General features: G+C 41.9%; 1 protein-coding gene across 1 annotated transcript in view; it reads right to left on the bottom strand.

The window, feature by feature from the left end:
* Positions 1-14,964, bottom strand: part of LOC115092143 (complement C4-A-like) — a 274,266-nt gene that overhangs the window by 197,914 nt on the left and 61,388 nt on the right. The window contains exons 13-14 of the mRNA XM_029602749.1: positions 5,334-5,519; positions 1,208-1,357 (exon numbers count right to left, since the gene is read on the bottom strand). Coding sequence (XP_029458609.1) covers positions 1,208-1,357; positions 5,334-5,519 — 336 coding nt within the window. The remainder of the gene's footprint in view (positions 1-1,207; positions 1,358-5,333; positions 5,520-14,964) is intronic.

Below are 14,964 nucleotides of genomic sequence, written 5' to 3'. Positions count from 1 at the left end.
GATATTGTGAGTAAGTATGATCTGGCAAAATCCTGGCCTGAAGTCATCCGGATAACTTTATCTGGATGTATGCAGCAGAACACTTGCCTGGGGAGTTCCGCTGAATATCTGAATAAAGTTATCCAGGTAACTCTACCAGGATAACTTTCCTGCTCATCAGTTTACTCAAAATGGACTTCATTTTAAAAAAAACCATCCTCTACTTTGGAAAAACATTTTTTTTAATGTGAGGGTTATCAGATAAAACATTTTTTTTTTTACTGGCAGAGTTTAGTATGCTTTCTATCTGGTTCAGATCAGTAAGAAAAGTGGCTTTCCTGCTGCTCTTAGGCATGCATGGATAGGCCTATGCCTGAAGTGTGAATGATTAATTTGCTGGTGCCTTGTAAATTTCCTGAGTGTTAAATTAAATATCTGGGCATACCGCAGCGATATTCTGCATTGGGCCTGGCACTGTTCATGCAAGTGTAACCCAGGCTTACTAGTTAAAATGGTGAGGTTGTTAATGTTTTGTCATTGTTTTATCAGAGCATGTGCCATCTTTGCTTGAGTCACTCTTTGAAGAGCTTGGGAACACCCAAGATGTCTCTCTCTAGCATGCAGCCTAGAGGATCCCAGCTCCCTGTAGAGAACTGTAAGCACCAGAGAGGGCTATGCCAACAAATTAAATTGGATTCCTCTTAATGAGCATGGGGCAAACCATTTTCTGAGCGTATTATGGAGTTGCATTAGTCCACTATTTAGTGAGCTCTCAGATTATATGAGCAATATGCTTGAGGTTGGATGACAAAATAGCATCAGACTGAATTAACATCTTTTGGTTTATCAACAGTTTGGGATTTTATTGAACTGTGAACCACCACCTCCTTGCTGGAATCCCTCTGAGTCATGTTAGATGTGTACAAGAAAATAAACCCAGACTAGAGTATTCCGTATTTCATTTTGCAGTCAAACGAGAACATAGAGTGCAGAGGGACCAGTGAGGAAGGCACATCCAAAGCCTACCCACTTGAGAAACCCTGCCAGTTCTGAGAGGGGACAATTCAGATTACAGAAGATTTTGCAAATTAGCTCTGTAGGTTTTAAAAACTGTTTCTAAGAAATTCTAAATAAATAAACATACATACTTTCTTATTGATATCTATTTTGAAAAACGAAAGAGCAGTTAATATTTCTGTCTACAAGATCAATTTCCCCACTTCCTTACCTTCTTGGAAGTAAGTTTATTTCTGTTGTTGAGAATAAAAACTGCAGTATCGACCACAACAAGGGCAACAGTCCCTCCATGCGCCGTCTCTATGGATAATTTCATGAAATCTGCTGGCTTATATTTCTCTTTTCCTGGTCGAACCTCAATCTGAAAGAAAAATATTGAAGAGACAGATATATATAGATCCTAATCGTTTTGATACTGAATTTATATTCCAGTATTAGCACTGAACATGCATATTTATAGTACATACATTTTTATGAATATGAAAAACTAGATCTTTATGAAAATGTAGAGGAACCCCTTTTTCCAAAGGGTCACCTTCTCAGCCATAGAGAGCACGGGGTAAACTCATCTAAGGTAAGAAAACAGTTCTTTTCTGGGTCCTGGGCTGGGGGCAGGAAAACCTGCAGGGCCAAACTGAGACAAGGACACTCGCAAATGCATCTCAAAAAATTCAATGTCCACTTCAAGGGTTGAGCTCCAAAAAAAATAACAAAAAAGTTTATTTAAGCAGAATCTTCAATCTGTCCAAAATATAGAAACCACAACATTCAGGAAAACTCAGAAGTTTCACCTACTGTCCTTTATAAGTTCAAGAAAATCAAATCACAATTCAATATATATTCTCTCTTCAGCCTGCACCAGGCCCAAGCATCCATAGAACTCCACAGGTACTTAAAGCCCAGTCTATTGTTCACAACACTTGTTGGGATGACAACTTACTACCTCTTCTGTAGATGGAGGGCAGTTTCCCTGCACTGCTCAGAGACTCCAGCCAGGCACAGGTCTCTTTTCTGGTCCTGATGGCCCCTTCATGGTTCCATTTCTCTTGATAAACACCGGAGCGTTGGTGCACTCTACTATGTAGATAAACAATGCCAAAAGTGCACAAAAACTTCACTTGGACTAGTATTTAAATTGAGAAATGTTCTTTTATTTTCTTCTTAAATGGTGCCTCCTGAGTTATTAATGTCACATTTCAGTATTTCTAAACAGCAGTCCCCGACACGGACTGTGTTTCGCCTGCCCAGCTGCTTCGGGGGGATTTTGTATATAACAATCTGTGTATCAAGATGTATTATACATGGTTCAGGTGTTATATACAAAATCCCCCCGAAGCAGCCGGGCAGGCGAAACACAGTCCGTGTCGGGGACTGCTGTTTAGAAATACTGAAATGTGACATTAATAACTCAGGAGGCACCGTTTAAGAAGAAAATAAAAGAACATTTCTCAGTTTAAATACTAGTCCAAGTGAAGTTTTTGTGCACTTTTGGCATTGTTTATCCATTTCTCTTGATAACATTTCATATCCAAAGTTCAAATCTCCTTCAATTCCTTCAGGCTTCCTGAGATACTTTGAGAGTATCTCTGCTCCCAAATCCTTCTCTTCCACTCCTGTAACCCCTGAGAAGTTCACAGCTATATCCTTCTGTTGGCTCGGTGTAATCAGGGTTTTTATAAGCTTCCCCTAAACCATGCCCATAGGGGCTGTACCAAACTGTCTGTCAAAGAGTTACTGGACCAAAACATGACCTTTGATTCATTAGAACCTTTCCAACTCATATTAACACAACCCTTCTAGTATTTCCCTTAGGAGGAAATCACCACCTTAACACAATTAATGCTCTGAATATCTACTCTGCATACTCTCTGTTGCACACAGATGGTACAGTAGCTTTGTATGTTATAGGCCTCCTAAGCTTGCTGACAGTAGCTGCATGCAGTTTAAGTAGTTAAACCTTGTAAAAAGGTTTATAGGTAATAAAGGAAAGAAACAATCAAAAACACCCAACAGGATAAAATCTGACTGCCAAAATATAGAAAGGTCCATTGAAAATCAATTCAATTGTTAGAGGTACAGTTTCTTAATAGGTAAAGCTAGGTAATGCACATGTACTAAGAAGAACATTAACATGCGCTATTTGCATACTCATTAGTGTTACCACCAGCTCTCCAATGGTAATGCTGCTAAAATACATGTAAATGACCAAAAATGTGTTCACGGCCTCATTAAATTTAATGCTGATGTATTAGCCAGTACTATTACCTATTAGAGTTAATGTAGTCCAACCAAGGCAGGAAAGGGAATTACACTTTAGTGTTCATGCACACCATTCCCCACCCCCTCAAAACTCAAATTCGAGCTTCTGGTTCTGAGAATCACTCCACCCCCACATACTTCAATGGACCTATAAACTCTAGACCATCAAACCCAAGCCCCAATCGCTACCCAATATTGTCAATAGAATCTTAAATAGCAGGAGGGAACCATTTTGGGTTTGGCGTTACTGCAAGCAGGAGGGAAACAGGCCCATTCCTTCCAATAAACAGTCTGTTAAGTTTTTCAGGTGGATGAGGGTTGTGGGTAGGTGGGGAGCAGGTTAGGGCCTGGATGTCCATTTATGTACTGGGGGTGGGGGTGGGAATGTTAGGGCTTCTTTTCATAGTCTCAAGAGTATTTGTTCCACTGTGGAACTGTCTTTACCTAATTGAAGGCTCAATGAGTCAATCAACATTTTGGGCCTTATTAACAACTTTAAAACAAACGTAGCAACAAATCAACTGGAAGGGTGTCCAAACTTTTACACATGCCATATTCACTGTTTCGATCTGTTAAAATCATCAAATAGTAATTTAGCATTAAAAATTGCAGATAGATGTCATGTACAACTTTGTAACATGTAGAGGTTGTATCAGCTTCTGTTCGCTTACGGGTAGATTTTACATAAGTCGCGCGCGTAAAAACCGGCCTTTATGCGCGTGGCTGGGCCTTGCGTGCGCCGAGCCTATTTTCATAAAGGCCTGGCCACACGCATAAAGGTCGATAAGCACATAAGTGCCGGCCTTCTTGAAAGGGGCGGGCCAGGACAACGCCACTGATTACTCTTCCGATGCGAGCAACTTACTTCAGGTTGGGCCCTGAAGTAAGTTGGAAGACAAAAAAAAGAAAAAAGGAAGGATTTAGGGGTTGAGGAGGAGAGGAGGAGAGGGAAAGGGGAAGGGGAAGAAGTTTAGGGTAGGGGGTAGGGAAGTTCCCTCCCAGTCTGCTCCTTAATTGGAGCGGACAAGGAGGGAACTGGGGAAGGCTGGGATGCGTCGCAATGCGAAATTTGCTAAAATCTACCCCCCCTTGCATGCGCCGCTTGCACATACATGCATGGATTACGAAATCTGGTACACGTGTGCAAGTGGCCCGCCAATTTTATAACATGCACATGCGCCGCATAGCACGCACTCATGGACGTGCTTGCTTCTTTAAAAATCTACCCCTTAGAGAGTCACTGAAACACACGATTTAATCAGGTGTGCCTAAACGTTTGCACTCAATTTTATATAGAGGGTAATTTTCATCAATAGTGTATATAACTCAGCACATACATACATAAGTAGGTGAATCTAAAGCTATGCCTATATTTTATAAACAGTGTCATGGGAGCTGCACAGTTTATAAAATTCCACCTATCACTGCCCTGAATATATGCGTGTATGTTTTATTACACACATATGTTTTTAATGCAGGGATCAGCATAGTTTATAAACCACTTTATAAAAGTTTGCTCATATATTTTATGCATTAAATAATTGTAATGTGCACATAATAACCCACAGTGCATGCAAGGAGGCAGACATTTTGAAAAGTTGGCAGATGTATGTGCATATCTTGCTTATGAAAATACTTGTGTTCCAGTTTGCCAAGACCTCCACCAGTTGATTCAGATCTTGGTCAATTCATCCACAGCCTCCATCAAGCACACTCTCCACCACTTGCTCCATACCCCCCATCCAAAAACTGCAGACTAAAGAGAAGTCAGATTTAATGTCCGCAACTTGATTAGCAGGTGTAAAAACATGCACACATGTTTTATAATGCACATGTGGACTCTGTTTAAATGATAAGTAAATGAGCGCATATTTCCAATCCCCAACCCAGAATACCCTAGAAATGCCCTCTTTGCATGGACATACTTTTCCACGTAGTAACGATAGTATATGTGAATTTTCACCCTTCTGAAAGTTTGCTTACCAGAGTCTATTTACCTGTATTTTACCCTCATAACTGGATCACAAGAGATGGGTTTTTATATTACCTCTATTTAATATTAAATGTATTTTGCATACCTTTCCTTCGCATACATCCTTTATGTCTATCCACACTGAGTCAGCTATAATCTCATTTTGATTCCTGATAAAATAATACGCAATGAGTCGAAATGCAGGTACCATCGCTTTAGTAATGGAGAGTTTGAAAGTCTTCATTGGAGATTGGACTCTTCCCATCTGTATGACTTTCCCTTTTGTCACAATCTGCATTGCAAAACAGAAACAAATATAACACATTGGCAATATTTATTTTTGCCTTGGAGGATGAAGTGATTTGAGATCTGAACGCAGGCTTCCCTGCTTTACAGCCCACTTCCCTAACCACTCGGCTAGTCCTTCACTCCATGAAACACGTTGTAAGGCTGGTACAAAACTGTAAATTATAGCTAGTGCTAATGTTTAAAGGGAAATCATTTTCATGTACAAAATGTTTTGTTCAAAGGTATGATACACTACTAATCAGTCCCATGGCATTCAATTAAAATAAATTGGCCAATTTTTGAAATGTGTTTGCAAAATCCGTGGGTACTTTAACTTGTGAACTTTGCACCAGTTTTCGAAAGTAACGTATGTATTTTCCTTTTGAGAACTGCTTAGGGAAAAAGCTGCCTGTAGATATTTGCACCTTCTTTTTATGGAACATGTTTTTCCTTCCCAGCCATGTGCATAGTTGTCAAAATGCAAAATGATGCGCGTTGTAGCATTCTGCCTTGAACCCTGCCCCTGGGAATGCCTCCGCTGAATACAAGTAGAAGTACTTGTGTTGTGCAACAAGGCATGTACTTTTACCTGCAGGAAGGGCAGGCAATTTTCAGACTGAGGATTTACACAGGTCAGCAGCCATTTCCCATGTAAATGGCTTTTGAAAATTGCCCTCATAAGGGGCAATTTTCATACTGCTTGCATAGCTGCAAAGTCTACAGGTACTTTGCACCAATTTTCAAAGTGGAAGTAAACATGTACTTCAATTTCCATTGATAAAATGTTCTTTTACCTGTGGGAATGGCTTAGAAAATTGCCTGTTAAGGATCCGATTTTCAAAGCCATATTTATGTATAAAGTCCAATTTTATGTATGTACATGGCTATTATATAACAGCTTGGGCTTCTGCTCATGTAAATGTAACACATACTGTTACATGACCTATACACAGGTGTTTCGGAGGGCAGAATTGGGACTCATGAGTTTTTTTATGTGTGTATGTGGACACTTATGTGTGAATTTTCAAAGTGAACTTATGCACGTAAGTTTGCATTAAAAATCTGGGGTAAAGTCTGTGTGCAAAAGACACGTACAGACTTTACCCTACCATGCACAGCTATAAAATTACCCTCTCTCTGTATGAATCATGCAACTTCATATCTGAGCGGTCAGGGCTACAATATATTTATAACTCCTCCTTATTTGCAAATATACATACATTCACGAAAGAGTCAGGGTATTTATATTGGCATGTCGGGCTTTATCCTGGCTTCATTATTTACAACTATAGCACATATGGATTTTTGCTGTTTGCATGTTCCAGTAGCAATATCAATGGATGTAGGACGGCACAAGTCAGTTGTTAACATATAAGTAACTAGCTCATCTCCTGTTCTTAAAGTATTTTTTATTTTTTATAGGTATTTCATAGTTATTTATCATACTGTCAATATTACTGTTACCCTAAGTGATGCACAAAATGTAATTAAAACATTTACATGTAACATGTTGTTGCGTATCCCAGCCACAGCAGGTTCGCGGACGGCTCTATTCACCCCCGACGCCCGGATCCTGGACCTGGCTCTTCCTCTTTGGCAGCGGTAGGCAGTCCCCTACTCGCTCGCGCTCCTGCTACACTCCCAGGTTCCTCTGGCAGGTTTATGGCCTCCTCCGGTCCCAGTCGAGGGGAGACGCTGCCAACACGTACTTCAGTCTGTCTGCCTTAGGCGTGCATGCGCGCCTTCCCTGACTTTAAAGGGGTCGCGGCGGGAAACCTTCCCGCGGCCCCGGATGATCACGTCTTCGGGCCCTGCTACTTAAGGCCGGCCCCACCATCCGGTCTTTGCCTTGGCAACAGGTCTCCACGCTTCCAGTCGTGTGCTTAGTTGCTTTGTGTTCCTGTTCCTGTTCTGGTACCTGTCCTAGTTCTAGTCCTGTGTTTTTGTTCCAGTCCTTGTGCTTCAGTTCCAGCTTCCTGTTTCCAATTTACCCTTTGGACGGATTCTCTGGCTTAACCCTCGCTTGTTCCTGACCACGCTTTGGATGGATTCTCTGGCTTGACCCTCGCTTGTTCCTGACCACGCTTTGGATGGATTCTCTGGCTTTGACCCTTGCTCGTTCCTGACCACGTCTTGGACGGATTCCCTGGCTTTTACTCCTGCTCGGACCTGACCTTGTCTCCAGCCGCCTGTCCTGACTCCAGCTTGCACCTACAGCTGCCTGCCCTGACTCCAGCTTGCACCTGACTTTTTCAGCTGACTATCTGGACTTGGCCTTTCTTAGACTTTCGCCTACTTGCAAGTTCGGGCTTAATGTGTTCCTGACTCCTAGCCTGCTTCAGCCTGTCCGGGCTTCTGGTTCCAGGCCTTGTTTTGAACCCAGTTCTATTGGACCCTGTGTCTCCGCTGCTTCCTGGCTCCCCGCCTTGAGCATCCTCCACGGGATCAACCATGCAGAGGTCCGCCTAAGACCAGCCGGCCCCGGCACCCAAGGGCTTAACCTGCGGGAAACAAGGGCTGGTATTGGGGAAGCTCCACAGCTGATAGGCAATAATGGAAAAAACTTTCCCTCTGATCCCAGTATGCTGAGCCTCAGATAAGGCTGAAACATGCAAGAGAGTTTCTTGGGGGAACCTCAACAGTTGCAACAGGCTGTACACAATAGGGATAATCAAGCCCAAGATTTTTATTTTGTTCATTTTTTAGTTTTGTTTTTTTTTGGGGGGGAGGGGTTATTTTGCATTTTTGGTTCATTTAATGTTTGTTTCATTTCAGTTCATTTCCTGAAACCCCTCTCCCCCCCAAAAAATATGAAAAAAACCCAAAGCAAAATAAAAAAGACATTCCAGAGGCCAACCTCCTCCTGCTCCCAAAGTCAGCCAGGACCTTCCTAGGCCCTTCTGATCCCCCCTCCCACTTGGCAAAACAAAAAACACCCCCCCCCCCCCAAAACATGGAGCCCAGGCTTATCTATTTATTTATTTATTAGCTATTTATCTGGCTAGGCTGAGCTGAGCCTATCTGGGGTCTCCCTGGGTCCCTTTGCCCCCCCCAAAAAAATTTTGCTAGGGCCAGGGACTTCCGCTGCCCTCACTTCTATGGGGTCCGCCAGATGAAACGGGCAGAATCAGTGCCCATTCGCTCCTGCCCTGCCTCCTGATGCTTTAATAATGGCACTGGCAGCTCTGAGGTCAGAGACAAATGACATCACATTGGACCCTATCTCAGGGGTGGCCAGCATTATGTTCTACTCCCATACAACATAATGACGCCAGCCACACCTGAGGCAGGTGCTGGAGTGATGTCATTTCAGCATCGGTCTCAAGGCCTCCAGCACCATTTTTAAAACATCAAAAAGCAGGGCTGGAGTGAGCAGTGGGTCAGAGGGGCCCGGTTAGGGGAAGGAGCAAGTGAGAAGGGGTCAGAGGGCCCCAGTGAAGTCTTGGCTGGGCTCAGTCTGGGTCCCACAGCTTTCTTGGAGGACCTCAGGGAAATCTTTTTTTTTTTTTTTTTTTTCTTTTTTTTTAAATGAAACAAAAGTATCCAAGAATTATTGGTATTTTTGTGCCAGAATATTTTTGGTTCATTCCATCTGAAATGAATCAAAAATAGCCTTTTTCATTTCAGATGTGCTATATGCTTAAGATTTAATTTTAATTTAATTTAAAAAACTTTTCTATACCATCGTTTAGTAGAGCACCAACACAACGGTTTACTGTTAGGCACAAATATGTTTGGTTTGGTTTCTAAATTATCCAAAAGGTGCCAGTATTATACGGTTACATAGTTCAATAATATACTCTAAATGGGGAATGGGTGTGGTTACCATTTATGATTGTTAGCGTAATCATATGTTTATACTGTCTTTCAAATATAATACTTAAATATGAAAAAAAAAATAATAAAAATAAGCAACTCTGCATTTTATACTGGTGACTTTCAACTGTTTTTGTGTTGTTATTCAGCTACCACACTGTGAAATGCTTTTTTGAAGAGCCATGTTTTTAAGCCTTTTTTGAAGAGTTTTAAATCTTTCATTAGTCTTAATTCCAGGGGTAATGTATTCCATAGTAAAGGTCCTGCCAAAGATAGTGCTCTCTCTCTGACTTGTGTCAACTTTGCTGTTTTGACTGAGGGTATGGTTAGTAGAGCTCTATTGGCTGATCTGAGACTTCTTTGAGGGACATGTAATCGTAGTGCGGTGTTTAGCCAGTCAGCCTGTTCGTCATTTATTAGTTTATGCACTGTGCATAGTGTTTTAAATTGTACTCTTTGTTCTATTGGGAGCCAGTGTAAATCTGCAAGTGTCTGGGTGATATGATCTCTTCTGCCTTTACCAGTAAGTATTCTGGCAGCTGAGTTCTGTAATATTTGCAGTGGTCCGATAGTAGTATATGGCAATCCTAGGAAAAGTGTGTTACAGTAGTCTGTGCTGGCAAATATTAATGTTTGTAGTATTGTATGAAAGTGTTCCTGATTTAATAAGGGTTTTAGTCTTCTAAGGACCATTAGTTTGGCGTAGCCTTCTCTTGCTTTTATTGATATGTATTGTTTAATAGAGATGTGCATAGTTTTTTGTGTTCGTGTCGTTCTTCGTTTTTCGGCCGCAATGGAAAATGTCGTTTTTTTTCGGTTCGGGTCTTTTTTTTCGCGAAAAATCGATTTTTAGTTAGTGCGCGCTAACTCCCAGTTAGTGCGTGCTAACTCCCCGTTAGTGCGCGCTAAGTCCTGTTAGCGCGCACTAACAAAAACCGTTAGATTTTGTTAGTTTTTGTTACTTTTTGTTAGTTTTTGTTAGTGCGCGCTAACAGGACTTAGCGCGCACTAACGGGGAGTTAGCGCGCACTGACTCCCGTTAGTGCGCACTAATCGGAAAAACGAATTTTTGCGAAAAAACAGGAAAATCCTGATTTTTTTCGGGCTCCCTGAAACATGCCGAATTGGACAATTTCGTTGCAATTTTCCAATTCAGCAAAAACGAATGCACATCTCTATTGTTTAAGGCTCAATTCTGTGTCTATAGTTACTCCTAGGTTTCTAGCTTTATCAGTTAGCTCAACTGATTTGTCATTTTTAAGTCGGATGGGATTTTGAATTCTTTCAATGTTTTTTCGTTCAAGATGTATAAATTCTGTTTCTTTGATGTTGATTACTAGTTCCATTTGGTTTAATAGTTGTTTATTATGTCTAGGTATAATATTGCAAAATTCAGTGTTTTTTCAATTGTTTCTTCAACTAGTAGAATTAACTGAATGTCTTCAGCATATATGTAGTGTATAAAGATAAATGTATAACCTTAATACACAGAGGTTAACTGTTAAATATGATGGGGCCATTTTGTGTAAGGCTTTAAAAGTGAAAGAAAATATTTTAAATTGTATTCTAAAAGATATGGGAAGCCAATGGAAATGAAGTATGATTGGTGGAATATGATTTGTCTGCTTACCATTAGTATGGACCTTTGCTGTGGTATTCTGCACTTGATGTGGTTTTTAAAAGATTTCTGTGGCAAATCCATATAGACAACATTGCTGTTGTCCAGTTTTAACACTAGTAATGTCTGCATAGTATGGCTAGATCTATTTTGTACTGTAATGGTTCAGCTGACTTAACAAACGTAATTTATCAAATGAGGTTTGAGACACCCATTCTATTTGAAGCTCCATGGACAGTTTAGGGTTACTTAAACCATAAGTAATTTATCTCCATATTTACTGGCAGGAGAAATGAATCTATAAATGCCTTTTGACTTAAGTCTAGGCCAGGCCTGAAAACCTTCACTATCTAAAAACTCTGATTTAGTACTATCCAGCTTAATTTGTTTTCTTTCAACCAATCAGTGACCGCTATCAAACATTGATTGACATTGTTTGATAGCGTTCACTGACTGGTTGAAAGAAAACAAATTAAGCTGGATAGTACTAAATCAGAGTTTTTAGATAGTGAAGGTTTTCAGCCCTGACCAAGGGTCTGAACAGTATTACCCTCGTACACCAATTGTATTCTTATATGGAGAAATGATAATGAATTTGAAATCCCATGTGATGGGTAGCAGGGGTGTGAGCCCTTTGTCCTGTGGTGCAGCTGATGCAGCCTTGTAGGCAAACCTATGAGGCCTACACTGGCAGTTTTGGCAAATGCTCCCTGTAGCAGAACAGTCTGGAGCTTCACCTATACTAGCTGCCTCCCTTTCAGGTTCAGCCCTTGGCAGCCAGCAGGACTTAGGCGGGTCCCTAGAGTAGCGAAGAGAGTCAGAGTCCAAAAGCACACCATGGTCAGATCAGGCAGCTAACATGGAGGGTCAGGTCCAGGCAAGAAGTCAAATCCAGGCGACAGGAAATCGTGGTTAGGTCCAAACAAAAAGCTGAGATCCGGAGAGTCAGGCAAGGGAGTATGAAGACACACAGAAGACAATGGGCAAGATAGACAGGACAAGGAAGGCTAGAGAAGGCAAGGCTGGATGAGGCAAGTCTTGGAGAAGAGATGGCTGAGGAGGAATATAACAGAGGTCTATAATATCATGAGAGGACTAGAAAGGGTAAATGTGAAATGGTTATTTACTCTTTTAGATAATAGAAGGACTAGGGGGCACTCCCTGAAGTTAGCAAGTAGCACATTTAAAACAAATTGGACACATTTTTTTCACTCAATGCAAAATTAAGCTCTGGAATTTGTTGCCAGAGGATGTGGTTAGGGAAGTTAGTGTAGCTGGGTTTAAAAAAGATTTGGATAAGTTCCTGGAGAAGAAGTCTGTTATTAATCAAATTGACTTAGGGAATGGGCTTCATGGACCCTCATTCTGATCCATTATTGCAACTTCTTATGTTATGAAGAAGCAAGGCTGATGAGGCAGGGCTGAACGAGGCAAGAAATCAGGAACAATGGAATGCTGTGGCAACATGCTGAGGCAATGACAGGAAGCGCAGGCATGCTTAAGTAGGGACCTCCTGCTGACATCATCACCAGGTGCTACTGTGCCTTTCTTGCCAAAGGCCCTTTAAATATAGGTGTGTACCATGCATGCGCACCTAAGGGAACGGCCTGGAAAAGCTGGAAGATGGCAGCATCCAACGGAAGCATCGATGCAAGAGCTGTGCGAAGTGGTGTCCCAGCCACAGAGGAGCTGGTGATGCATCGGGGGTGAGTAAGGTGGCCATCCCATGAGCCACTGACTGTGACTGTACCTCCACTCCAAAGCCCTCTCCCCCATCTTCTGGGTTTGGGTTTATGGGGGAGTCTCCTGTAGAATTCAGAAATGAGTTGGGGGGCTTGTAGATTGAAGGCTGGCTCCCAAGAATTCTCCTCGGCTCCATATTTTTTCCAGGAAATAAGATACCGTAGCTGCTTTGGACTTTTCAGGAATCTAAGATCTCATGCACCTCAAATTGTGTGTCTTACTCTGTAGCAACTTCGATGGTCTGGAAAGGCAGTGTACCTGGCCAAAACAGAATTGCCAGTTTCAATAAAGAGACTTGGAAAATGTGAATCCATAAAGATGCTTGCAATTTGAACTTGTAAATCATAGGTCCCAATTGTCACTCAATGGGAATTGCAGTGCTAACTTTAAGAACAGCATCTTCAAATATATTTTTTTAATGCTGAGCCAAACCAGTCTCCTGGGCAGAGTTGAGGCGCTAGGTGATGTTTCTTGTCTGCGTGTTTCTCAAAATGCTCTGCTGCTTGCTCTAGAAGACGGTAGGTCCTCTGCCAAAGTTCTTGGAGTTTCTGTCTGGTCAGGTTAGCTGCCAGGCAAGGGATAGCAATTGGAACAGGTCTTGGTATTACCTGAATATTATGTAAAAGGGTGATGAACCTGTGGAACTGTTCATGTGGTTATTATGGCAGAATTCGGCCCATGAGAGGAGAGATGCCTAGTTATCCTGCCATTGGTTCACATAAGCTCGTAGAAAGGTTTGAGACTCTGATTTACTCTCTCGGTTTTCCATTGCTCTGAGGATGGTAGATTGAGGTGAAATCCAATGTAATCCCAAATTTCCTGCACAAGCCTTGCCAGTATTGAGCAGATGTGAACTGAACTCCCCAGTATGAAAGGATGTGAAGAAGGAAGCCATGCAGATAGAAGATATGTTGGATAAAGAATTTAGCCAGCTCAGGCGTGGATGGGAGGCCTGGGATGGGCGTGAAATAAGCCATTTTAGGAAATCTATCCACTACCATACATATGGTGGTATAGCTGCCAGAGAGGGGAAGGTCAGTGATGAAGTCAGTGGTCAAATGGGTCCAGGGCTCCTTGGGGGCTGGTAGCTTCTGTAACAACCCCCAAGGTTGTGCTTGCACACTATTATTCATAGCACACGTAAAGCTTTACGTCGGCCTTCATTTGGGCTACCAATACAGTGTTGGACGGTCAATTCCAAGGTTCGAGTGATACCAGGGTGGCCCACCAAGCAGAAGTCATGAGCCCACTCAATGACCTTTTGCCATAGGCGCAGGGGAACCACTGTCTTCCCAAGGGGAACTGTGAATGTGGCAGCAACCACAATCTTTGCTTAGTCGATAATACAATATGGAAACTCCAGAGAGCACTCAGTATCAAAGGAAAGTGAAAGGGCATTGATTCTTCAGTTTTTCAATTCAAAGTCAAATAGATTAAAAGCCATGACCAGTGGACTTGCCGGGGGGATTCAGACTCTGAGCTTGTGCTAGATGTTCTAAGTTTTTATGATCCGTATAAATTGTTACTGGATGCTAGCAGGTGTCGCCATTCTTCTAAGGCTAGCTTAACTGCTAGCAGTTTATGATCACCAATGGCATAGTAGTTCTCTGCTGGAGAGAATTATTTTTGAAAAATAGGAGCAAGTGGTTATGCTGTAGAAGGACAGCACCTACCCTGAGGGTCAACACATCTACCTCCAGGATACATGACTTTGAATGTATCTGGGTGGTATAGGCATGGATCAAGAGTGATCACCTCTTTTAGACACCAGAAAGCTTGGATAACATCCTTGCTCTAGTTTTTGGTGTCTGCACCCTTTTTAGTTAGGGCTGTGAGTGGGGCTGCAAAGGAATAATCATGAATAAATTGTATATAGTAATTTGTGAACCCCAGGAAGTACTGCAGCACCTTAAGGCCTTTAATTTATCTGGGTCCATAAATAGACCTTGCTGAGAAATAATGTATCCCAAGAAGGGAAATTTTTCCTGTTCGAAGGTACACTTATCCAACTTGGCATGGAGGTGGTGCTCACGGAATCTCTGGAGGACTTGTTTCACATGACATCAATGTTCCATCAAGGACTTAGAGTTGGCTAGGATATCATCCAATTAAACTACCTCATGGGAGTAGAGAAGGTCATAGAAGATCTCATAAATTGGAAGACTGTGAGGGTGTTGCATAACCCAAAGGACATCACTAGGTATTAATAGAGTCCATCACAGATGTTAAATGTAGTCTTCCATTCTTTGCCTTCTCGGATTCTGATCAAATT

The sequence above is a fragment of the Rhinatrema bivittatum genome, chromosome 5 (genome assembly GCF_901001135.1).
Source record: "Rhinatrema bivittatum chromosome 5, aRhiBiv1.1, whole genome shotgun sequence".
NCBI classification, from domain to species: domain Eukaryota; kingdom Metazoa; phylum Chordata; class Amphibia; order Gymnophiona; family Rhinatrematidae; genus Rhinatrema; species Rhinatrema bivittatum.
This window is presented reverse-complemented; position numbering and strand designations above follow the sequence as displayed.